At 41.4% G+C, this 24,685-nt stretch overlaps 1 protein-coding gene across 3 annotated transcripts in view; it reads left to right on the forward strand.

Annotated features, from left to right (window-relative positions):
* The first annotated feature begins 12,448 nt into the window (after window positions 1–12,448).
* The window catches only part of POU2AF1 (POU class 2 homeobox associating factor 1), a 28,130-nt gene continuing 15,893 nt past the window's right edge, over window positions 12,449–24,685 (forward strand). For 2 of the 3 annotated variants that reach the window (XM_054223191.1, XM_054223193.1), the window contains exons 1-2: window positions 12,449–12,581; window positions 23,862–23,989. In XM_054223191.1, coding sequence (XP_054079166.1) covers window positions 12,566–12,581; window positions 23,862–23,989 — 144 coding nt within the window. In that variant the 5' untranslated portion in view covers window positions 12,449–12,565. The remainder of the gene's footprint in view (window positions 12,582–23,861; window positions 23,990–24,685) is intronic. The other variant, XM_054223192.1, reaches the window with a different exon arrangement.

A 24,685-nucleotide genomic window follows, 5' to 3' on the forward strand; every position in this document is an offset into this window, starting at 1 on the left:
AGCTATCAGGGGGGAAATGCATCTCCCAGAATCTTTTTATAAGCAGTTTTTTTCCAAGGTGACTTTGGCTAATATTTTCAAAACTAGTTGTGCATTTTACTGTTGCACAGGGATCGCACTCAGAAGCATACATTTCTGTCTGTATTTGTCTCTCTATTTTGATAAAATATTAGTCTCAACAAAAAAATAAAACTAAGAGTGCAAATGAGTTTGTAAAAAAAAAAAAAAAAAACCAACCCAAACCAACATGAGTATCATGAGTATGTAAAACCTCACAATGCTTGAGGTTTCTATGTCTCGCACTAAGAGTGTAATCCCTGAAGTTTATCAGATTTTGTCAGGCTTCAGTTGGATCTCCTAAAATGCATGGAAAGTTCCTCTGTAGAATCAAGCTGTAAAAGCTAGATGAAATTGCAGTAACTGTAGCGCCTTACTGAAGAGATGCTGGGTCATACAGTAACTGATTATAGGACTGGAATTAGAGAAGAGAGTATGAGCTGAATGAATTCTGATAGCCGAACCTCACATTACAGGCAAGGATTCCTTAGGCCTGAGTTCCTCGCATGGTAAACTTTCAACATTAGTTTTTCCCTGGCTCAAACTACCTTAAGAGGTGAAATTGTGTGGAAAATAAATTAAACTGTAGAGTGTGCAAAACTATTGACAGGTAAACAAAAGAGAAACAAAGGAGAGAGTTAAATGGAAAATTAAGTGCCTTCATTGGTACTTGCACCAGAATCATCAAGTACAATAATAGCTGGTTTTTGTACCTGCATTTAATACAATAGAAGATAACACAGTGAGAGTTCCAGACATTGAAAGAGAGGAGCAGGGAGTTTTCACAACTGAGTCCTACAAAAGGAAAGCCCCTAAATTTCCAGGGAACTGTCAATGTTAATCAAATACTTTAGATGCATCTGGAGTGAAAGCAAATACCCTTATCATTCTGCACTGCAATAGATGAGAGACTAATTACTCACAAATATGTAGCATAGATGGTCAGACAGCAGTCAATGCCATATTTTAAATAAGAATATCTGATTTGAGCATTCTTCTCAGATGCATTCTTTGCTGCTGATGTTGTTTACTTGACTTATGCTGATGAAACTTCTAAACATCTGATCTATTTTCAGTCTTCATTTTTTTTAATCAGAGTTAAATAAAAGGTTTACAGACAGAGATGGATACCAGAAAATTCATGTCTGCAAACACTGTTTCTGCTTTATAGCAATGTGCCATAAATCTGCCTAGAGATACAGTGTATTAGCTGCCCGTCCTTACAAAAATCAGAGCAGAACATCAAACATGTTTGCCTGAGAATGGTGTTGCTCTTATATCTACGTTTGGCTAAGCCTGTTGCTGCATAGCTTCCTTTTCAAAATGATGGTTTCAGATTTTTAATGGAGGTACAGACCAGGATCAAGGAAAACAAAAGAAGTTGTCTCAGTTATTTTTTGAGCTTGTTCCCTGATTTTACCATTTAAGTCACAGGAACAGGCCTTATTGTTTCCTTTCCTTACTGTCCTCTTGATGTCCCGAGAGTTTCTGTGCCATGAAGAACGTTCTAGTGAATGCTTTCGTGTGGTGGAAGCTATGCCTTTATGCATATAGAGCTGTAAGCATTGTGTTTCTGTCTGTTCAAGAATTGTTTTGAGCACAGTTCCTTTTTTGCTGCTTTCTTAATCCAAACTTTTGTGTTTTAAAGACATGCGGTATATAGTGTTAAGAGTTGCAGCAGCCATGTTACTTTCCTCATCCTTTCTGGAACAGCAACAAATGTCCTGAAGCACGTGTCATTGCTGTTAACTTTGGTTCCTCTGCTCTGTTTCTGGACAACCATCTTTAATTATCTTTGGAGTGTTCTTTCTGTTACCGACTTAGTGTCAGAAGACCCCAGGAACTTGAGTTGGAGCAGGCTTTTAGGGATTGTGGTCTCTTTCCTTTGGGTAGTTTTACGATTCCTGACTGCAGTGAGTGTCAGAGAGCAGATTGTCAAGGGCTGACCTGCAAGATTTGGTGTCTGTGCATTTGCAAATCTCTTCTTTCTTAGCCTGGTAACTCAACGGCTGAGGCAGCAAGGTGACCAGCAGGTGGCAGTTTCACCCAACTAATACAAATCTGTTCGAACAAAAACATACTTGTATGTAAATACTAACTGCAAAAGTAGATTTCTTTCGTTTTTACCCAAATTATAGCTTTTGCTTGTGCTTCATTGCCCCTTTGAATGCTATTGGTGACAGAGTTTCAGGCCAATGATAACTACCAGTAAGTGATTGACATGGCTCTTGCTGGAGCCATTGGTGCAGTGCTGGACTCTAAATCGGTACTGTTTTTTGCATTCAGGAAAGAATTGCTTTGAGCGGTTAGGGACTGATAGACAAGTGAGTCAGATCATTCAAATGTTGATATATACCTCTGCATCCAAAGGCTGGCATATGTTTGAGTATCTTTCTGAATGTGGCAGCTGAAATCTTTCCACTGACTTGCAGAAACTGTAGATCCCACTTTACTAAAACCTGAGAGCTGCAACATTCTTCTCAAAGTAGTGACTTTTTTAAACACAAAAATGCAGTTTTCCTTCATGACATGAAGCCCTTGTCTCAGTAAGTGTACAAGGGCACAGAAATTTGTCATTCACACTTGCTGATGTGGCCTTTTTTAATTCCAACGGTTTGCTTTTTTGGTCAAAATACAGTTTTGTATTGTCACAGTAGCACCAAAAATGAAAGGGTATATACATGGAGAATAGTGAGTGTAGTATAAAGCATTGCAAGGAGAATAGTGAGTGAGAATGAGTGAGTCTTTGGGACATTCATCATCACCACATTCTTCTTTGAGGCTTCCATTGTAATTTGCCTGGGTAGTGACACACATAATAACATCCGGGATGCCAAGATCCAGATTCCTGGAGCCTAGTTATTAATAACTTCCAGCTCTCTCAGCTGCCAAATAAATATGCCTTCTCACCACTATGACTATTTCCATCTTCAGAATTTCTCCACTTCTACGTATGATGCATTTAAACTAATTAATCTAATCTCATTGCTAGTGGGGAAATAAAATATTAGTGAAACAAGAGCAGACTTGAGACAAACTCCCTTCAGAATCCTTTTCTCAGAGTGACTGGAAGCACTGCATTTCAGAAGAAGCTAAAGAAACCCTGCACAGGTAGCTTGCCTATGGCAGAGGTTTGAGCTATTGGTTACAGCAAACCTATGATGAGTTCCTGCAGACAATTCAGCATGAGGATGCAGAAAGAATTCAAGCAATCACTCCTACAGTTTTATTTGACTTTAGAACAGACCCAGGTGGTTGTTGCTCCCATGGCAGTGACCAGAAATTGGCATTTCATCTTCTGTTCTTGCTAACGGAAGCCAAAATTCATAATTTCCCTTCCAGTGCAGAGCTTTTGGCTTTGCGCTCTTCTATAGAGCAGGCAGTAATGCTTCCACTTGGCCAAGCTCTTAATTCTGCATTTTAGGCTAGATGATTTTTTTTCCATTCTTTCTAATCAGTTGATGAATAGGCAAGGACCTCAGTGCAAGTTCTCCCTGCAAGCTCTCTGGTGCAACTCTGCAAACTGAAAGTCAGGCTTTCTGAGTGTAGCCTGGCGAGGAACCGGAGCTGATAAGGTAGAGGGGAGGTTTTTAGTTCCTTTTTCCTCATCTGGATGTGAAATCAGTTTGAAAATCTTGTGCTCTCTCTTAAGCATGAGGGCCAAATGAAGATGTAACAGGTCTTGTTTTCTAAATTGGGATCAATGCCTTTAGGAGGGGGAATTGACATTTCTACTACATCTATATTAGTAGCTCTGTACATAGGGTCTACAAACATGTACGTAGGGTCCACAAACCTGTATCCTCGCTGTTGGCGATGAAAAGGGAGGTCTTTGCCAGGCAATTCCCCCAAACTTCTCCTATTCCCCCCTTCCCTTAACTTTCTAATGGAGTCCTTTCCCCTAGACTAATCAGAGAATTAATCTTCTGAATGAAGAGATGAGCTGGGATCTGCAGGTGGTCCTGTAGGCAGTAGGGAGGACTGTCTAACCTCCCATGCTGCTACTCTCCTGGGAAAAGCAAATGTCCTGAGTTTTCAGAACCAGCTGCACCCTTGAGAGTGCATCTGGGGGTTTCCCAGGTGTTTGAAGGAGACCACGGAAAAGTAAATGCTGAATGAAGCAATTGGAACTTCTGTGTAAACTCACAGCTCAGTACAGCGCTATTGTTCTCTGTAGGTCTCTGCCCACTCCTCTGCAGCTGTACATCACTGGTTTCAGGGTAAGGCAGGCATGAGGATGCTGCCAAAGCTGCTGAGTCCTGTTTCTTTATGAAACTCTGGGGGCAAATGTGCTCAGAAAGCGCTCTCAATGTGAATGTTTTCTAGAAGGGACCAGGCACTGGTGACTTGACTTTCTTTGTGACACAATCAGGGCTCAACGATTAATAGGGTAACACGATTCATGTTCTAAACGAACTAGCTAGAAGCAGCCTGACAATGTGGTTTCTGGCAGGAGGTCTGATCTGATAGTAGAATATCTAGCACCTGCTTAAAGACCTTAGCTGGAAGAAATGCTGGTTGCTTAGGTTTTTGAAAGCCTGGGCCAATATCTGAATGTGAAAGGAGGTGTTGAAGTCCCCGGTTTACTCTGCTGAGTTGGGCACTTGCCTTGGCTGAACGTGCCTTTTTCAACCATTAATACTTCTATTTGAGATGGGTTATTTCCACTGTATGAATTGAGCACACAGAGTGTGAGCTCTGACTAAAATGACTTTCTAGGACTTGCCTTAGTGTGCACGCAGTCAAAGGAGATATTCTCATCTGAAATTCATGTCAACAGTAACATGGATCTTGAATGAAACCCACTTCTACAAATGGTGAATATAGGTCGTGAGAAGTACCACTGAATTCATGTTACACAACGTCTTCCTTGTTCTTTAGTTTTGCTTCTGTGAGGAGAAAAAGAAGCTATTAAAAATGTGAGGTAAGAACTCCTTAAAGAAACGCTTTGCTTCAGCAGACTCAACAAAGAGGGACTGAAGTATTTAGTGCAGCATGTTACTGATTTCTATGCAGGACCACTGCAAAAGGAAACCCATTTGAGACTCCAGTGAGAACATGGAACAAACCTTTACGCTGCATTGCTTTCATAACTGATGAAACCCCAAGCTTTCTTGTTGTCTCACACTGCCAACTTCCAAAGCTAGTCATGCGATTTATGTGCGTAACATTCAATGATATTCTTAATCCTGTTTTCTCTTTGTGAATCATTTGAGATCTGCTTTTGATTTCTGCCAATTTCGGGTTTATTTTGGGGGTGGTTCTGTGTGCAGTTTCTCAACAGATAGCTTGGATGGGTGGTTTTTGCTGCACTGGTGCGCACAAACTCTGGAAGCCAGCAAGTCACCAGACTGGTGTGACTGTAGGTGGGGAAGTTACAAAGATGCCCTGCTCCTTTCACCCCTTAACACCATCTGCTTTAGCAGCCACTCTGTGACATATGAAAGGGGAGAGGCTGTGCAACTGCTTCCAGGGCTAGCTCACCCAAGATCATGTCAGCCCTGCAGTCAGAGGCAAGCTTGCAAGATGCACCGGCATACACAAACTAGTTTGAACAGCTAACTGCAGAGAGAACCTGCAGTGACAAGGACTTCAGTGTGCATTAGCTACATGGTAGCATGCCTGTGGTCCCAGGCTGGCTTTGAGAGCAAGCACAGAAGCCTAGGCTTGTGGGATCATGGCTGGTTTTGGTCCTCTTGCTGGCTCAGTCAAGGTTAGTTCATGTCTCACTTCCAGCTGCAGTATGGACGCAGACTAGTATGTACTATTGTTCCTGTTGCCTGACTCAGTACCGGAAACTTGAACTAAACGTGACTGCTACTCATTCACAGACAAACACCTGAGTGGCTGAGGAGAATGGGTAGGCTGTAAGCAGACGGTGCTAAACGTGGCATGTGTGTGAGCAGCAGGAAGGGAGAAGCAAGGACAGGGTAGATCTGAGAGTGTGCGTGTGTGTGATCACTACAAACAGATTGCGTATTTAGCTTTAAGAATTGCTGGGGTCATTTGGGGGGTTGTTTTGTGTTTTTGGAGGGTAGTAAACCAGTCACATCTTGGATGTCAGGAACAGACCAGATGATCTCATAAAGACTATAAAGTACAAAGAAATCCTGGAAATGTCTGTTCTAGAGCTTAATGTGTGTTAGAAAACATAAGTGCTCTTTCATGGGAAACTCTCATCTCTGTAAGTGCAGACATGATCTCAGTGTGAGAAATATGGTTGGCTTGGGTTTTTTACTTTCTTTTTACTCCAGAACGCAGCACTTTCTTGAGGACGCTGAGAAATTGCTTCACTTAGGCGTCTGTGTGCAGAAGTTCTGAAGGGTTTCATGCTTTCCTTAGTGCCGCATGTTAGGCCTGATCAGTATGGGACATTACTTTGTGTGAAAAAATGTGCAGTAACTCTGGAGTGGATGTGGAATGTCCCAGGTTCAGATCTTCACTGTCTGAGAGGTCATAAGGGCTATGGTGATTTACGCTGCCCAAGGATTTAATCTCTAGTGCTGAGCATATATGAAGGCTGCATCATTTGTTCCTTATCAAAGCTGAGGTATGAATCAGAACTTGTTTCAGAGGGCGAAGTGGGAAGGTGTGAGGCTCACATAAAAATTAAAAAAGAAAAAAAAAAACTGAGTTTATTGTACCATGCTTGCTTCAACGTTGCTTACAGTATTAAAAAAAAAAAAAGTGGTACACTCCTTAGGAAGCATATGATTAGCAAGCAGTCTTGTACACAAGGGTATCCCTGAAAGTTTGGCCTCTGTTCCCAGCACTACTACAGATTTCCTATATGACCTTGAGCAAAGCACTTAAGCTCCTATCAGCTGCCTCAGCCTGTGTTGCATGATGAGATGTGTGTACCACTTATTTCAGCTCTGCTCCTGGCCCTGCCTTGCAGTGTGTATCTCTTTAGAGGGGCAGTATTCTCAAGAACAGAAGAAACCCCCAAACCCACCTAAAACCCACAGGACTATTTATTGATGAGGGGTTGCTACAAAATTAGTATGTCTCTGTGCTTCTCTGAGCCTGTAACATACAAAGCTGATGGAACAGGCTGTCCCAGTAGGAGATGCCATCTTCTATACCTGTATCAGGCCCTTTCCTGAACGCATGTGAAATCAGAAGCGTGTCCTTTTTTTTTTTTAGGCTGTGTTCAGCGGGGCTTGTAGTAAATTCTGGCATTATTCAGAGAGTCTTTGAGATTTATTCCAGCTGTCATTAAAAGTCTCTCTTGCCCTGCCTGGTAAATGTATCTGATCAGGTTGTTACGATATCCCTCCTGGAGTCCTAGTATCCTTCACACCAGCACCACATTCTGCTGAAAAAGGGGGGAAAAATATTTATTTATTTATTTATCCCCCCACTACATTGTTGACTGAAGTAAAACTTTTTCTTCAAACATCCTTTAGACATGTTTGAGGAATTGTTCTCTGGTAAATGGTCTGTAGACAGAGCATGAAAATTCACTCCACATTGTGACACACTATGCAGCTCACTGCCATTGTCCTCTGCCCTTGTTCATAGTAGTTATGTCCCTCATGCTCTCAAGGAGGTCAGCTACCTGCTCACTGTTTGTGACAAGCCGTGGCACATCTCTGCATCTAACAGAGACTTTGGCTTTGGGGAAGGGCTTTGGCTTTGAGGTTTTTTAGGCCTTTATTCATCCCACTCTTTTGATGTCTAATCAAACTCTAAAATTAGGAGCCTCATTGTACTAGTCCTGCTGTGTGGTCTACTAAAAGAAATAAGCACCTCCAGCAGGTGATTTGGACTTGGGTGACTCATACCGCTGGAGACAATACCTGTTGTTGTTTTGGTTCTGCCAATGGAGTTCAGCAAGGTGTAGTGTGAGGCTCCTAAGTTAGGCGATGTGATTTACATAAGCTTGCTGGAACGAATCCTGGCCTTGTACTGTGTGGGCTTTGGTTCTGGATTGTTTCTTGCTATGTTTTCACATATAATGTCATGTTACAAAATAAAGATGTGGGTTACAGAATTTGTAAGCTGAAATAGAAAATCTTTTTCAGTCAAATGTCAGATCTTGTTGCCTGAAAGGAGGCTCAGCATTTTGTTTCCTCTATTCTTTCTCTTTCTTGATTAGGAAAGAAGTATGAGAACCTTTTCTAAGCATGGTTGTCTCTTAAACGCTCATTCAAATCTATGAGGTAGAGATCCATTTATTAATTTAGTTATTGTATTCTTAAAGGTAAATGTTTGTGTTTGCAGACCACAAAACTTTCTGAAATATCAAACTACTGCTTATATATTCATACTTCCTATGTTTTATGGCAGGATATAAGTGCTAATATTGACATGTTTAAAAAAAAAAAAACAAAACAAAAAAGCCCACCACTATACCAAAAAAAACTCTCCACAACAACAACAAAAAGCAACAGCCAGGACATCTGTCAACAGCATTAATCCACTTACTTATGAGCTTAAATCCTGTCCTGGGAATAAGACATCAAAGAGATTAGGAAGTGAGATAAAGCTCAGGTTCAGTTTGTCAAACATAATATATCCCTATGATTTTATATCACTTATATACTCAAAATTGTTGTAGGGACATGTTCCTACCAGCACTGAGTAGGCTCAGTTCTTGCTTTTAGTTCCCCCTTAACAGGAGCATCAGGTTTATAGTAGATACCCATTGATGTTTGCAGTGAGCTTAACTGTAAGATTACCAAACAACTGCCTTCTCTCAATCACTTTATCCTGTTCATCTGCATTTCTGTAGTGAGGGGAACCAGTGGCCAGAGGTTTCTTTAGAGGCCGTATGGCTCTCTGCAATTTGCAGTGGATTTTGGTGAATCCACTGCTGCCTACAGACAAGATGGGTGATGGAGGCAGTCTTTGTTGTGTAAAAGCGGAAAGAATGGATTTGTCTGTAATTTCTGTGACTGTTCACATCAAAGTCCTGCCATCTGGTTGGCAGCAGGTGGTTTAGTAGCAGGAGAACTGCAGATTTCTGAACGCTGTGGCTGATGTATTGATTTTCCACCCGTTGTTGTCTGATGAAGTACACATCCCACAGACCTTAATGGAAGGACTGACTCTGGGCATCTCTCTTCCACGCTTGTATCATCTTGGCTGGAAGAAGAGATAAGGCCCATGCAGTCTGAGTAGTGCATGCACTTCACTCTTACCATCCTTGCTGAGACCAGCTGCAGGGATCCACCGAGATCTGCTGCAACCCTTGACTGGTTCTTGTGTGTATAGAGCCACCAATCCTGCTTAGGAGAAATGCATCTCACTGTTAGTCTAAAGAGAAGCGTTCCTGCACTGTATACAGTGCATGGGTGCTCTCATGTGCTTTGCAGCTAATTTCAGGTTGTTATTGAACAGCTGTGTGTGGCGGTCAGACCAAATTATAACGCTGCCTGTGAATCCTTTGGTCTCAGGATATAACTCAAAGTATAGCCACCAGGAACGTGAGAAATTGTACCATGACTCAGGGCAGAGATGTTCCTTGCCAAACCAAGGTTTGATTGACTCTAACATGTAGCCTGATACAGAGCGTGTTGCTTTGGTCTTATGGTGAACAGGTCAAGGCATGACCGGAGGCAGCTGGATTTGCATCTAGTCATCTAGTGGCAAAGGCTGCAGTTAATTTTCTGAGTGACTCTTAAAGGTACAGCTATGCACAAGCAGCCTTCCTGCTGTCGGTGCTATTTGATCATTTAACAATAGCCTAAGCTCTAGCCATATTTATAGACTATAAACCTGAATCATGATTTGCAAACAGTTGTCAAAGGAAGAGGCAAATATGATACTTGCTAAGTGATGTTTTTCATCTTTCTCTCTGCTTTTGTCTCTTCCTTTGGACGTCATTACTAAAATGGTCCTTAACCAAATTGCATTTTTCTGTAGAATACATGAAATGAGAAGAGGCTTATATTTGACAGAGCTTTCATTTTGCTTGGTATGGTGTGGGGTCACCAAGCTACGCATATGTGCTCCTTTATATCTTAATGTATAACTGCGAAGTTACTTTTTGGAGTGTGATTCTTTGTAAATACATCAAAAGGTTATCTGGTAACTGTGTAAAATATGGAAATGGATGATTATCAGCTACCAAAATAGTGCTGGCTGTTTTATCTGTGGAAAACATGCCCTTTTTTGCAACTTCCTCATTTTAGATGTTTATTACAACAAAACTTTTTCTGCCTGGTTTCATCTCTTTAAAGTACTGATATAAAGACCTTCAAACCAGTTTAATCCTGAGTGATTTAATGTTATCCACAGCTTTTGTAAGCACAATTAAAGTATGCTTAAAGGTAAGATGATATGCATATATAGGTTCTTTTAATATGCGTCTGTATATTTACTTTTGTGTATTATGTGGTCTGCCTTCACATACACATATATTCACATCTAAGAGGCGATGTGTACAAATCTCATACTGTGCTTCTGCTACTCTGCAGAGCAGAAATGTACACAGTGTGTGTTCTCATACTTAAAATAAGGTCTTATTCCTGGCAGAAACCTGCCTAAAAACTAAAAACCATGCTGTTTTCCAGTAGCTCTGTGATGTCAGAATTCAGGTATTTCCAGAAGAAAACTGCAACAGAATAGAGTTCTAAAAACTCTCTGACATTGTCTGATGCTGATTTAAGTAAAACTCCAGGAACTTCTCCCAGTATTTCCTGAGATTGCCTTGTGCTGTAAGCTTGAAGAAAATTTAAATATATGATCCGGCCCTGGCTTTCAAAGGACATAATTTGTCAGGAAGAAACTTCCTGTGCATTACAAGCATTTGTCTTAATTCTACAAATTTAAGAGGTTTCTAAAATTAAGTTCCATTAGTTTAAGGAGAAATATAGTAATGCTTTAATGTTGGAGATAGGAGAGTCCACAAAGTCTTCCTGCTTTGGTGTAACTGAAATGCTACTGAAGCCAGTTTCAATATTCTTCCTCTCTTCATCTGGCTGTTTTGGGCTATGAGTTCGACCCTAGCTTACCTGTCCATCTATGAAGTATTAGCTAACAGATCGCCTGCTATTACTAAGCACTTCAACAGCACAGAGGATATTATTCTGTGTGGCTGGAAGTAAGCATTAACGCAGATATGCAAAATGTGGCTAAACAATGCCCTCATGCTTGAGAACTGAGGTGGTGGGTGCTATTTTGGAGGGCAGCAACGTGGAGGTACACATTCCTTATTTCTTTTCACTGTGCTTGCTTTGGGATTTGCTTCTTTGTGGGTTTTTTTTGGCAACTCTTTGAACTAGAGGGAATACAATTAAGCATTCATCTTCATTTGATTAATCTGGGGTTTTCCATTAAATATAATGCTAATGGTATGTTGCAAAATGGTTCACAAAATGGACCTACTCCCAAGAGGTATTTGGCATCCCTTAAGGGAGGAAATTCTTTTAATAGACTCCTGGCCAAAGAACTGACCAGATCCTGCCTTGTTGTTATTATGGGAAGAGAAATTTGTGCCATGGCAATTCAGTGATTAAAAACTGAACAGGAAGATAGGAACGCCAGAATCCTAAACTCACTGTGCAGCCTCCACCAAATATTTCTCTGGGAATGAAGCTCCGAAGTCAGTGTTACTTGTGAAAATTCATCATGATGGTCTGATTTTTAGAGGAAAGAATGTTAAGAGGTTATGTTCATGCAATGGTGTGAATAGGTAAGATGTAATGGTGCTGTTATTAATGATAAGAACTTATATGAACGCCTACGGTAAGTATCTCTCAGCCTTCTTTTGGCTTTGCAAGCTATTTTTGAAGGGCTGTCTCTTCTTTAGTAGGAAGTGTTGTATTTTGATAAAAACAAAACAGAAAAAGGGTTTCTTTTTTAAATGAAGGACGTCCTCGTTTAATGAGGCTTGAAGTGTTTACAGGTGTTTCCTCATAAGTTCAAATTTAGTGGCCCCAGGGAGTTGAGATTCTCATAAGGCAGGAGCAAACACTCAAGTTTTGTATTTTAAGTGTTGCACATTTAAAGGGCCAGGCAGACATGGCGTGTGGGCTGGTTCAGTCTAGCTGAAGTGTTTGGAGACAATAGTTAGGCCATCTGGAGCAGCAGAACGCTGTCTTATGTGAAACCAGACCATCATTAGTGCCACAGAAAGTAAAAATCTTACTAAAAGAACCTGTGATTTTTTTCCTGCTTTACGACATTTTGACCTAATTTGTAAATCTATGGTAAAAGCTCCTGCGTGTCAGGTTCCAGGTTTGATTGTTTGTTCAAATACATTTTGGTGATATCGAATGCCTTTCTGTGCATAATATCTTCCAGAGTTCAGTGCTCTTGGAGGAACCGTATAGCATTATGAAGAATAACATAGAGCAAGGGAAAATATAGAAGTGGTTGTGGTTGGAGGATGTGATGACATCACAGGGTTCAGCGGGAACATGGGGCTTTTAAAAAGCTGAAAGAAACATCCTGACAGTCAGTTATCACATCCCCGTAAAGGAGTCAAACACACGTTAGCTATTAAAAAGCCAAGCAATCTTCATCAAAGAGAAAAAAGGACTCCGTCCTGACACAGAATATGCACTGGCAAAAATGTAAGTGAGCTCCGATTTGTTTTTCATAACTGCGATAAAAGCTGAAGATTGTAATCTTATTACGCTAAGTAAACATTAGCATAGCATGGGAGACTACTCATGAAGAGATGCATGGCTCAAGAGAGGCAAATGATAAGGCATGATGCTAATTTTCCAATAGGGATATTAACACAGGGCCGCATTGCTGCTTTGTTGGCATTCATCACTATGAATCAAGTGGAAGACTATGATTCATAAAAACAATAACAGGATGCAGGTATTATATCAAAGGTTACGGTGGTTACATACCAGAAAATTTTCCTTTTTAAAAGTGAAACCTGTGAGAAATCTTATTTCTGTGCCTTTTTTGATACGTAATTTTTTCAACTAATAAAAAAGATAAGGAACAAAGCAGTTGAGGGCAATACAGTTATGACTTTACAGGAAATCAGTTTTCTTGTTTTCAAGATAATTTCACTCCTCTTGGCCCACCTTTGCTCAAATAGTTTACTGATCATAATACAGGTAGGTGTTTGCTTCTTGAAAGATTTTCGTTCTCACTCTTATGGATCTGTAGACGATGCTCATTTTTGCAGCTATGCTGCCATCCTTTGCATTTCACCATGCTGTTCTGTTAACCTGGAATAATACAATATACCTGAATGGAGGAAGCTAATTTCTTAAACGTTTGCCAGTGACTTATCTCATACAGAACTAACATTAATCTTTTATATAATAGTCTGTAGGTTGCTCAGAGGTTAGTTTTCTATGCATACGCCTTTCTGACCTTAGTAGCAATTAAGTCTGTTTTCTCTGTCACACATTTCTCCGGCTTTTTTTCAGTTGAACACTTTGGAAGCTCAAATTTATATTTGTGAAATCATACTGTAGACTGTAACAAGAAGGTCTGACTGCTTATTAAATCGTGTTTCAATTTGTCTGACAAGTATTAAGCAGCAAGCAAGCTGGAGCAGTGTGGCAACACACCTTCTTTCCCCCTTTATCTTGTGCTGTTTTCAGAATCAGCAGGTATATGATGCGGAGCATACTGCAAGTTGATTAGATTCAAATTTTGAATCTAATCTTCCATCTCAGAAGTCCACTGATGGTTTGTTTGTTGGGGGTTTTTTTCCCTGCAATGACAAAGCAATACTAACAACCTGATGTTTTAAGTGGAACAAAATGGGTAACCAAACTGGTATTTTTCCTTTGCGTTTTTTCTTTGACACATGCACCGCTTTCAAAGGTAAGCAGGAATTACAAGTCTGTGTGAGAAGAGAACAAAACCTATCTCTTGATGTCCACCATTGCCTGTTGATAGTTTCTAGACATGACAACTTCTGTCCAATACCTGCCCCTCCATGCCCCCCTGAGCTTCTCAAGATTTGAATCTCCTTGTTAAAACAGTGCTTCCTGGCTGTTCTGAAAGCCTGCATGACGCATAGTAACTGCCTTGATTTGACTTCTGTTGCTGAGGAAGTGCTTTTCACACCGGTCAGATGGAATAGCCAGTGGAGTGGCCAGACTTCTCTCTGACTCCTGGTCTGGTTGCCAGAGCAGCCTGGCATTATGCTTACTAAGACATGGAAGGGGCTGAGGGGAAATTTCTGTAGGTGGCTCCTGGCTGAGTCTGTGCTTGCTGTCGGCATTTGCTGTCTTTGTCTGCTGTGTCCTTGCATGGTTAGGGTTCCTTTTTCCAACATGGAACTGTTATCTTATTAACCCTGCTTCTTTTCTACACCATTACAGTAATGAATTATGTACTTTGGCTTTGAAGGTAGACAGGAAGAGTATTCTGATGACTGGGATGCAGGCGTCTTGGGTGCTATTGCCTGCTCTACTGGAGACCCTCTGTACAACTGTAGGTAGGTTCTCAGGTCAGTATAGGTGTTCAGGTGCCAGGTCCCAAAGGCTTCAGTGGAAGTTAGACTTCTTAGTATCTCTGTGAGTCTCCATTTGGTGTCTCTGGTGCACCTATATTTCCTGTTAGTGTGACCAGCTGTGGCCTCAAGTTTCCTGCACCATCTGGTTCAAACCACCGGTGACCATATGGATGTCCCAGTGCCCACATGTGAGTCATTGGCTTGCTCTAAAGTATAAATTGATGCAGAGGCAGTATGGGTGACCAGGGAACTTGGTGTGTGCTTTCATGAGCCCTAGGCTAATGAGCGCATAAAAGCCCTGCTCTGCTCTGCTCCGCTCCTTACCTAGGAAATAGGAGGAGCTTTCCTCTGCCATGCAGAGAGTTTCAGTACAGTTAAAATCAAAATGAGTTACTCTGGTATTCTGGCAAAAGGGCATCCTGGATAGATGGGCAATAAGTCTGTGGGGAGCTTCTGAGGGGTGGGTGAAGCTGTTGCCCAAGTATGGGAGAAAGCATCCCATATTTGGTGCAGAGACAGATGGCTCTAATTCTGACAAGAGCAACTGTTTTGTTTTGCACACCTGTGGTACTGTGCTGCCAGACAGCTGGGTAATGATACCTAGGCTGACACCGACCCATGCACTCCCAGGAATGGATGTCAGGCTTTGACATTTCTCACCCTGCAGGTAAATTACTTCCCTGTGGTCTAAGCAGTTGTATTATGGAGTAACCAGACTAGAGAGACATATAACCATGTACTGGGGCAAATGTAAAAGAGACCTTTCTCTCGCTTGGGATCTGTCAGAGACAGCAGGGATTCCACAATAACTGAGCCAGAAGGAAGACAAAGGGAGTGCTGGTGAAAGTCAACTGCAGTCAGGCATTTAATTTCCTAAGGCTTCTTTCCAAATTTCATAGTATGGACCTGGTTTCTGGAGGAGACTGGATTAAAAAATAAGACAATTACTAAGTCCAGCTTTACACGCTTAAACAGCAGGATGACTTGGGAATATGAGGATGCAGGTAGATTATGTACCATTATGTTGATGGAGGAAGCAAAGGGCCTACTGGATGCTAAAGCATTCTTACCTTTCTGGTGCAGTAACTTGCCTTGACTTGCGTTAAAATTGTTTTTTAGCAAAATAGGAGGTTTTAGAAGGAATGGTATCGTTTACATACTTTTTCCACAGCTATAAAAATAAAACCCAACAGCGCTGGAAAAACAACCAAAGAACAAAAAACTCTCCTGAACTGAAATCCCAAGAGTGACACAAGAACGCATTTAAATAGGTGTGACCTCACCAGAGGGCATTTCTCATGGGCACCTCCTGAAGGGTAATTTCCCACTTCTTCAGGGGACCCTTCTGTGGAAAGCCTTGCAGGAACAGAAGGAAAGCTAACAGACCTTGCCCTCAGCTGCTATGGTCAGAGGCTCTTGTCCTCCAGGGAGTCTCGCATGGCTGGCCCTGCGCACTGGAAATCATTCCCTCGGGGTCACAGCACAGTGCATTTCTTTGCAGGAGTGGGGCCCTGAGCTTCCGCTGAGCAAAACCCCAGAGAGTGTCTCAGCCTGAAAGCATCCCCTCCCACGGCAGAAGCAAAGTGACTGATTGGGGCTTCCCGGCTTTTGGCAGGATTCTGCTGAATGGAAGCAGGCCCGCTCTGCAGCCCAGCAGCCCCTCAGGGATGGGAAATTTCTAATGGGCAGCACCAGCTACTTTCCTCTTATGTGTCTTTATCCAGACAGTTACCTCGTGTACGTTGAAAACAAAATGAGCGTACCTTTCATGCAAATGGTTTCTGTTATGAGAGGGTATGCAAGCAGGTTGAAATTCTGCAAGAGTTTCACGTGTAGGTGATGCTTTTGGCTAGGTCAAAATGCTTTGGACACTCAACTCCTGTTGCAGTCCAATGTGACTTCTGCACATAAGGCAGACATTCAGCTATTTAGCTATTTCACAGGCTGCTTGGCTTCCCATGCAACTGAGACATGTGAATTTGCACCTTTGAAAACCTCTTCCCGAAGGCTTTTTAAGTGCATAAAGCCTTTTCTACCCACAACAGATGTGGGCCTCTCTACAGCCTTTCTGAAAGTATCAGATAATGAGTCTGAGAGGTGAAACTGCAATATGCTGCACCTTGTGAGTTTTAATTTTGGTAAAGCCCCACTGGGAAAGATGGATAGTATGAAAGTTGAGCCCATCCATGCTTTACAGAGCAGGTGCAAAGCTCTACGAATGACCACATAAGCAATTCAATGGAAAGCTTGCATTACTAAAATGGAAAGAGTATTATGGGCTGGGAGAAATTAGGAGGTGCGGGTGAGACCTATGGTTAAGACACTTTCTGTCTATCTCAGCTTCCCCTTTGTAATAGGGGTTCTCTTGTTCTGAAACATATAATTTTTAGTAGCCCTCGTGGCTACATGGCCAGTGCATCCAACTCTTATTTGGCACTTGGAAACTTTGCTTTTTTCTTTCTTTTTCTTTTTTTGGTGAGAATAATCAAAGCAGCAAGGATTACTATCCAGCCTTTCATGTTGTTTCCCAAGTGTCTTCAGATCTCCGCTTGATTTTGTTTCTGTCCATGTGGAAAAATACTTTGTTTGCCAATCTGCAGCGCCTTCCCAGTGATGGAACAGAATGTGGGTTCTGCACAGTGCTCTCCTAAATTCCACTCATTTAGACCATCTGGAGGTGGGAAGGAGAGCTTTTTTAAAAGGACAGTAGTCAAAAGCATACTGTGTCCCCAAGAATGGCGCAGGCAGGGTACAAGGGCACATGGACCTGCTAGAATCCAAGGCTAATTTGATTCTTGGCAATCTTCCAATGCAGATAAACACCAGAAAATAAAGATACTGGGCATAATTCTGAAATATACTGCTGTCAAACTACTATCTTTCACTGACTTTTGTAGTTATAGTGCTATATAAGAAAGCAGAAAGAGACCTAGTCAAATGCTGCACTGAGTTGTTGGTAAGCAAGCAAAATATGTAGTCTATTGATTTAATTATGCTCAGAACGCTCCTGAGTTCATTTCCTTATGCTGAGCAATGAACCATTGCTCGGCTCTTTTGCTCATGCTCTGACTTCTTCTATTTATTGTAGAGCAGATTCTCTGCCCAGATGTTTGCTTAGTGCTTTGCATTTAACTAAATCTTTATTGAAATACCCACCTGTAGTGCGACAAACAGTACAGACAATAATCCACTCCAGTTTTCCTTGTCAGAGTTGTCTACAAAAAATAATGGTCTTCAAAGGAGATTTGGGATGTGTCAAATGCATAAAAAGAGCTGCACATTCAGCCCTTCAAATTGGCCTTGACATGTAAACCTGGGGCCTTGAGACATATCGTTTCAGATGGAAAGGCTATTGACAAGATAATGAAGCAAGCAATAGCCAAATGGAATACAGATAAACCTTTTCCGAGTTGTTTCATTATTTATTTGGCAATGCTGTACCCATGATTTTGTGTCTGAGCACATTATGGCAGGTTATTCATTCTTGGCGCCAGCCAGAGAATGTATTAGTCAGGTCTGTATTAGTCAGTTTAGGCCAGGTACTAGGGACCTGGTACTTACTAGCCACCCAAGCATGTTACCACCAACACAACTCGCTAAGAGGATCTTGGTAGAAATAGCTGATTTTTTGTTTCTGAGGGCATGAGTTGCAGATGGGTCACTTCGGAGTGTTTCACTTTTGACTGATCGGTTGGATCAGTTAAAAAAGGGACGCACCCTGGACGATGCTGAGGGCTAGGGATGAAGTTGAAATGAATAACTTTTCTCCTGAGTGATTCCCTGTCATATTACTATCTGCGATCTTGGACAGTTAAATGAATTTCAGTGCTTTGTTTCCCTCCCCTTGACTTACCACAAAGCAGAGACACAGAAAGATCACTTTGTTTTTTCACTCTTAGAAACATATTGAGAAAAACTGTGTAAGGACAGAGCTCATCATTTCTGGTTGTGACTGGGGAACCCTCAATCTGCAATGCACTTCAAGCCTCCCACCCAAGCTCCCTATGCTTGAGGGAGCACAGAGACCTGAACAAATATTACACTATTTACTGCCTTGCGTAAATGGGTACTGGTGTTGTGATTACAGTCAAAGCATCCAAGCTCTGGCTGTTGCCATGAGAATGGCTGCAGTTGGATTTCCTTTTCCAGAACCACCTAAATACCTCTGTGGAGACTGGCAGGTTGTTGTCGTAAGAGTGGTACAAACACGAGAAAGCCAAAAGGAATAAGGAGTGTTTTTTCTCCTGGTTGCATAGATTTGTAAAGTTCTGAGTTTTCAAGGGGAATCTAATTGCCTAAGGAATGCAGACCCTCCTTTGCAGGGATTTCTAAAACCACTGAAAAGTGCTTTTGACAGTTCTACTAAAGCATTTATCCTTAGGCAGCTGAATAATTTCAGAGATCTACCAATTCCCTCAACTTTATACAGGGATCCTGGCAGAGCTAAGAATTGGACTTAGATTTCTTCATCTTTCCTTGCTGATCCACTGCTATGAATGGCTGGGTAGACTGGATGTAAATACAAGGGAAGCTGATTAAATAATTCTCATACAAAGAATTGCCTGCCTAGCTGTTAAGAGCTATATTTTATCAATGTGCTTTTCACAGTTATCCATGATGTACTGTGGAGTATTATCAATATCGCAGAAGCAGTCATTTCAGTTCTGATGGCAGCTCTGATCACATGATTCATTTCCAAAGCAGCAACAAACCCAAAATAATTTTACTAGCTTTAATACTTTAAAAAAAAAATATTTTTGAAGGGTTCTGTATCTGAAGTCAATGTAAAATGCAGACAACCATTATGAAAGATTTAATCCCCTGCTAAATGGACATTGATGTCTTATTGTAAAAAGGATTTTATTAGACTGTAAACATCCAAGTAATGTATACAAAGCTAGGCCACTTTTTTCTTTTTATTAGCCAAAGTTCACTGTGTATAATAAAAATGTCAGCAGCTGCCTAATGTAATTTGGTCTTCAGTATCCAACCCAGAAACTCACTAGTTTGTTAATTCAAATCAAAATTCCTCTTCTTATCCAAGAGTTATTGTTTGCTTTTTGGTGTTACTGCAAATAAGAAAAACTTTTCTATTGTGTTTCTTGTCAATTTTTTATTATACTTGGAGGTGAAAGAGGAAAAGAGAAAAATATTTACACTGTTAATGCTGATCAAGTGATAAGCTTATCACATGCCAGTGTGTGAGCAAAAAAACTAGTAAATCTTCTGAAACAGTGACAAGCATGTCATTTGCTGTTGCAGGCAGGCAGTCGTGCAAACTTAAAGATTAGCAGTGTATTTCAAACTGAAAATTGGCCTGATGGGAAATCGTTCTGACTTGTTTCAAGGGATGAAGGTTTAAACTGATCTGCAGTTCATGTGTGTGTGAAGGTTGGTGGTGCTAATATGAAGTTTAGTGATCTGAAACTTGACACGCTTCAATGCTTGCAGTCTTCCAACAGCTGTTTTGCCATTATCTTCCCTCCAATATCTGCAATGGTTAAATAAAAATGTAGCGGAAGATGCATTTTGAAGTTGCTTGGTTTGATTGCTTGGCAATGTCTTGGTATGCTTTCCCTGTCTGATCTTTTACTCAGACCAGCATTTCATGGATGTTATTAAGAAGCAGGCATCTTTAAAAAGATTGTGTCTGCATATAGATACTGTACTGACAAATATCTGGGGATGACAAATACCATGCAGAAATGGGATACTGTTGACTGTTGCACTAGATACTGAGGACATCTCTCAGTTAGGTTCTCCAAAGCACAAACAACTGAAGGCTGGGGTTTATAGGATTACTACCCAACACATTAGTCTGCTCAGCGCTTTGTTCGCCTTGGGCAAAGAGTTGTGTGAAGTGTGTTCCTGAAGCTCTTGTCAGCCTGTGAGCTGGGGTTGGAGCTGCTCCCCAAAAGCCAACAGCAAGATCCCCATTGTCTATGCCTGCTATGTTCAGCACAACTTGGACTCAGCAGAAAAAATTATATTTTTTCCTAGGTGTGAACCAATTGGCAGAAGGATAACCAGTGTGGAGAGATGAGTGTGTTGACCTTAACAGCAGCACTAATGGAGTTGTCAAATCTTTATCCAGAGTCCACTGAAATTGGCAACCTTCAACTCTCTCTGTGCAGTCTGGACGCTTTCAGGCTGAGGTGCAAAGTGGTCTGGAATCAAACATCATTATTGACTTTGTTCCGTTGTCACTTCATACTTAGAGTTAGTAGAACTGCTGCATTTGGTACCTTTTTATTAGCTGTAGTGTTATCCAGCCACTTTGAAAGATTACTCAAAAGTCTTCAATGTTTATGCTAGGCTTTTGTCGATATTTAACAAATACAGTAAGTGATAACATTGATGAAAGGAACCTGAGCGTATACACACATCATGGATTTGTAAGGCTGCCTGACAAAAGTATTGCAATGAGCTAAAATATATTTATGCATAGGAACTATTGCAAAGCTTCCTACAGGTTGGATTAGATTCCTTCTCTTCTTTCTTGGCTTCTGATGCTTCATACGGCTCCAACTTTGGAGAGCTGTTGCAAATCAAGATCCAGTGCCCATTAAGGAACAGCATATGGCTGTTCCACAGTCCTTGAATTGTATGAGACAAGCTGGAACACAGTAGGCACTTGAGCGCTGGAACACACGCACTGCTGTTGCTTTTATTTGTTTGAACGGAATTTGGGCATGCAAACCTTGGTGCATTTGCAGCTCATGAATTAAAAATATAATTGAAACTTGGTCCAAGGCAGGCTTCATAGTTTATTAGGACAACCCTGGTATAAGGAGTAGGAGGCTACTAAATGCAGGTGCTTCCTTTACAAGGATATTTTAATTGTTATTATTTCTCAAAATGCTTTTATTTTTAAATGATCATATTTCTTTTGCTTTATGAGGAATTGTACACTGAAGCCAAAAGTCATTTTGCTGTGGTTCATCTGTAATGCTCAGACCTGGTACACACTTGAACAGTGGAAAAGCAGCTGTGCTATATTATTTTTATTTCTGGAGGTCAGCTTGGGGGAACTGAAATATGTTCTGCAGACTTTGGGTTTTTTTCTTCTTTTTTTTTTTTTTTGGGGGGGGGTTATTCTGCTTACACCGGAAACTGTGAATAGGTATATTTGTCAGCTTTTACAGTAAATTTCTTCTTTCCCATCCCCCAAACCTGGAGTTAGAAACTGACATCCTTCCCCACCCTAATTCTGCCAGGCGGCCCTTTGAAATCAGTGTGATGACTCGGCGGTAAGATACTACTGGAGAGGTACAGTTCTGTCTCTCATGCAATCTGTAGCAGAGCTCCTATTTGCTTTGGTGGAGTTGATGTTTTCACTCAACATAAAGAACAGCAGCAATGTCTGACTCTGAAGAGCTTTTCAGTGAAGTACAGATAAATAAGTTTCAAATGTAAATAAATATAAGACCAAGAAAGCACCTTTGTGATGGTCTTTATTTTGGACCTCCGGTCTAGCATTCAGCTCCTTTTCAGAGATCTCAGCTCAAACCACAGCACTTTTTAGTACTGTCTATTGTTTGCACTCAGATAAATTAATACCAATTACATTTAAAAAGTAAAAGGTGAATTATGTTAAAACCCCTGTGGATGCTTGTATGCAGAATTAAAGTGACCTTAATTCTCTGGGTTAACTGCATTTCCAAAGCCACAGGATTCATGAGAATGCAACCCAATTTAAAGTCCCACAAAGAATGTCCACAATGGAAACTTATCAAGTAGCATATTTACAAATCAAAGTGCAGTAAAAAGGGGCAGGTAACCACTACTGCAATCAGTGGCTTTACAAATATCGGGCCTCCACGAGCTTTGATATATCCTATGGTTTTGTTCTGCTATCAATTGCCTCCAAATACTTCATGTAAAATATGGGTTGATAATATTGGCTTCTGAGAAGAACTGTGCTTTCCTCTACTTTCACTTGTCACAAGGCTTTGTGATAGGCCTTTTTAGTTGGCCGTAAGCTTTACTTTTCAAAACGGAGCAGAGTTTATGGGTATAAACTCTGAGACGTGTTGTCAATATAACTGTCTGCAATACTGTGTCATGTCCCAGCTCACCAAGTTATAAACATCCTGGCCAGGCTATGAGCAAAGCTCTGTTTGGAAGAGAAACGTGATTCTGGTCCAGGATGGCACTTAAGTATACCTGCCTGTTCTCAAAAGCTGAGGTATGCATGTCAAACTAGTGATGAGTTAAATGGCTTTCCAAATGAGGATGCTTTTCTAATTTGGGTTGCATTTATAGCTTGTGTCTAAGTACAGAATACAGTGTATTTCTCTGGAATATCTAATCTCTATTTTTTTATATATCTACCGGCCAGCAATTATGTTATGTCATAGGCTGAATATCTACTAACCAATCTGTATTATGTGCCTGTTGGATATACTCAGTCTGATTTGTCCTTCAGGTGGGTGTAAATCGCTGCACTGCAGATCAGTGGCACTGAAGGAACAGAAAGCAGATACACACAAGTGAAGTCAAGAGGAATAAAATAAACACGCTATTTTTGTGAGAAGCCTGGAGAAAACAGAATTTCAGCCTCAGGGATTAAGGAGGAAAAAAAAAGTAGATCACAATTGACACACTGAAACTTCATTGAAGGCAGCAGAATGAAAGGCTTAGTCTAGAGACAGTTTGAGGAGAATCAGCATACTTAGTGCCTCTCTCTGCTTTTGTTTTTTGTCTACCTGGCTGCTAAGTTTTGAAGAGGGAAGCCCTTTTTCGCCTCCCCTCAGAGTGTGTGGCTCACCATAGGGAGGTGGAGGTCTGTTGATAGCTATTGCTTTTAGGAATGGAGTATTATCCTCTGCATAACAGCAGCAACCCCTTTTCCTTGTACTACATCCTCCCTGGCTTTCATAAATGTCTAGAGCAATATGCCTATTTATTCAACAGAACACGTTCATTACGCCCTGTGCCTGACAGGACGTGGCTTCTGCTGTTTATACCTGCCAGCACGGCAGGGAAACCACCAGCTCTGGCTTCCAGACCATCCTGACTGGAAAGCCTGCGGAAGCTCTTGTGCTGTGAATTATCTACGAATGCTCTTTTGAAAAGAAAAAAAAAAAAAGGAAAAAAAAACGTTTCTCAGTATTGCTGCAGCTATTTAACAGCTGGGGGGAATTGCAATCATACTTATTTCAGATTAGGTTGTCCTTGTGATCAATCTGTGTGATCACAGCATCCAAGCAGCAAAGGCAGAGAGAAAGCCTGTGCCATCTGATGTCATGTATGGGCCAAAAGACATCATTAGTTAAGGAACAAAATGTTTATGAGTCCAGGCTCCAGACACGTTGACTAGTAGAGCCTGCAGACAAGCAGGCTGCTGTGCAGATTTTGTCTCAGAGCAAATGGCAGGAAAGGAAAATAAATGTCACCTGCATTTTTTTGTTCTCAGCTTCTGCTCCAGAACAGCAGCCACAGCCTCGCCCCTATCAAGGTGTCCGTGTGAAAGAGCCAGTGAAGGAGCTATTGAAAAGGAAACGGGGAAATGTTCATAATGCTGCTGCAACGGCAGCTACAACGGTAGGAGAAAAAACAAACACAGGCAGAAAACTCTTCCTCGGTAGCTAAATGATTGACCAGCCCTGGCACCAGCTGGCAAATACTGGATGTTGCTGGCAAGAAATCCTTGTTTCTCTAAAGCATTTTGTAGGCAATGCAGCCTCATTCTACTTGGAGATACCATTAAATATATCTTTACTTTAGGTGGAGTGCCTTTCGGGTGCGGAGCACCTTCAATCACCATTGATTTAATGGAATTGTGAAAGTGCTTTGCACTTGGCAGGATCTAACTCCTAGGAACAGAAAGTGGCTTGGAAGTTAAGCAGCTTGCTCAAGAGAACAAAAAGCGATCAACCAGAGCCATCCTTGGCTATCTGCTTCTTGGTTTCAGCCTACCTGTATCTGTCCTCCCAGGAGGAAACAGACTGACTGGCTCCTCTCTGAAGAGGAATTCCCTCTGCAGCACAAGTTTAAATACTGTTTAAGGCGCCCTTGAGCTGAAGGGACATGTGGACTGTGGCTGGGGTTATGTGTAGTGGCTGCCAGCCTCGGTTCTCCTGGGCCCTCTGTAGAGGCAGGTGGGAACATTCAGGCACCAACATTGAAGTAGTAGCTGATAATCTGCTGAGAATAGCTAATATGTTCTGTCTCTCAGTGCTTCTCAGAGGGGATTGAATTTAATGCTTACAGTCTTAATCCCTGGATGTTTTTCTTCTC

Source organism: Rissa tridactyla, chromosome 17 (assembly GCF_028500815.1).
Source record: "Rissa tridactyla isolate bRisTri1 chromosome 17, bRisTri1.patW.cur.20221130, whole genome shotgun sequence".
In the NCBI taxonomy this organism is placed as follows: Eukaryota; Metazoa; Chordata; class Aves; order Charadriiformes; family Laridae; genus Rissa; species Rissa tridactyla.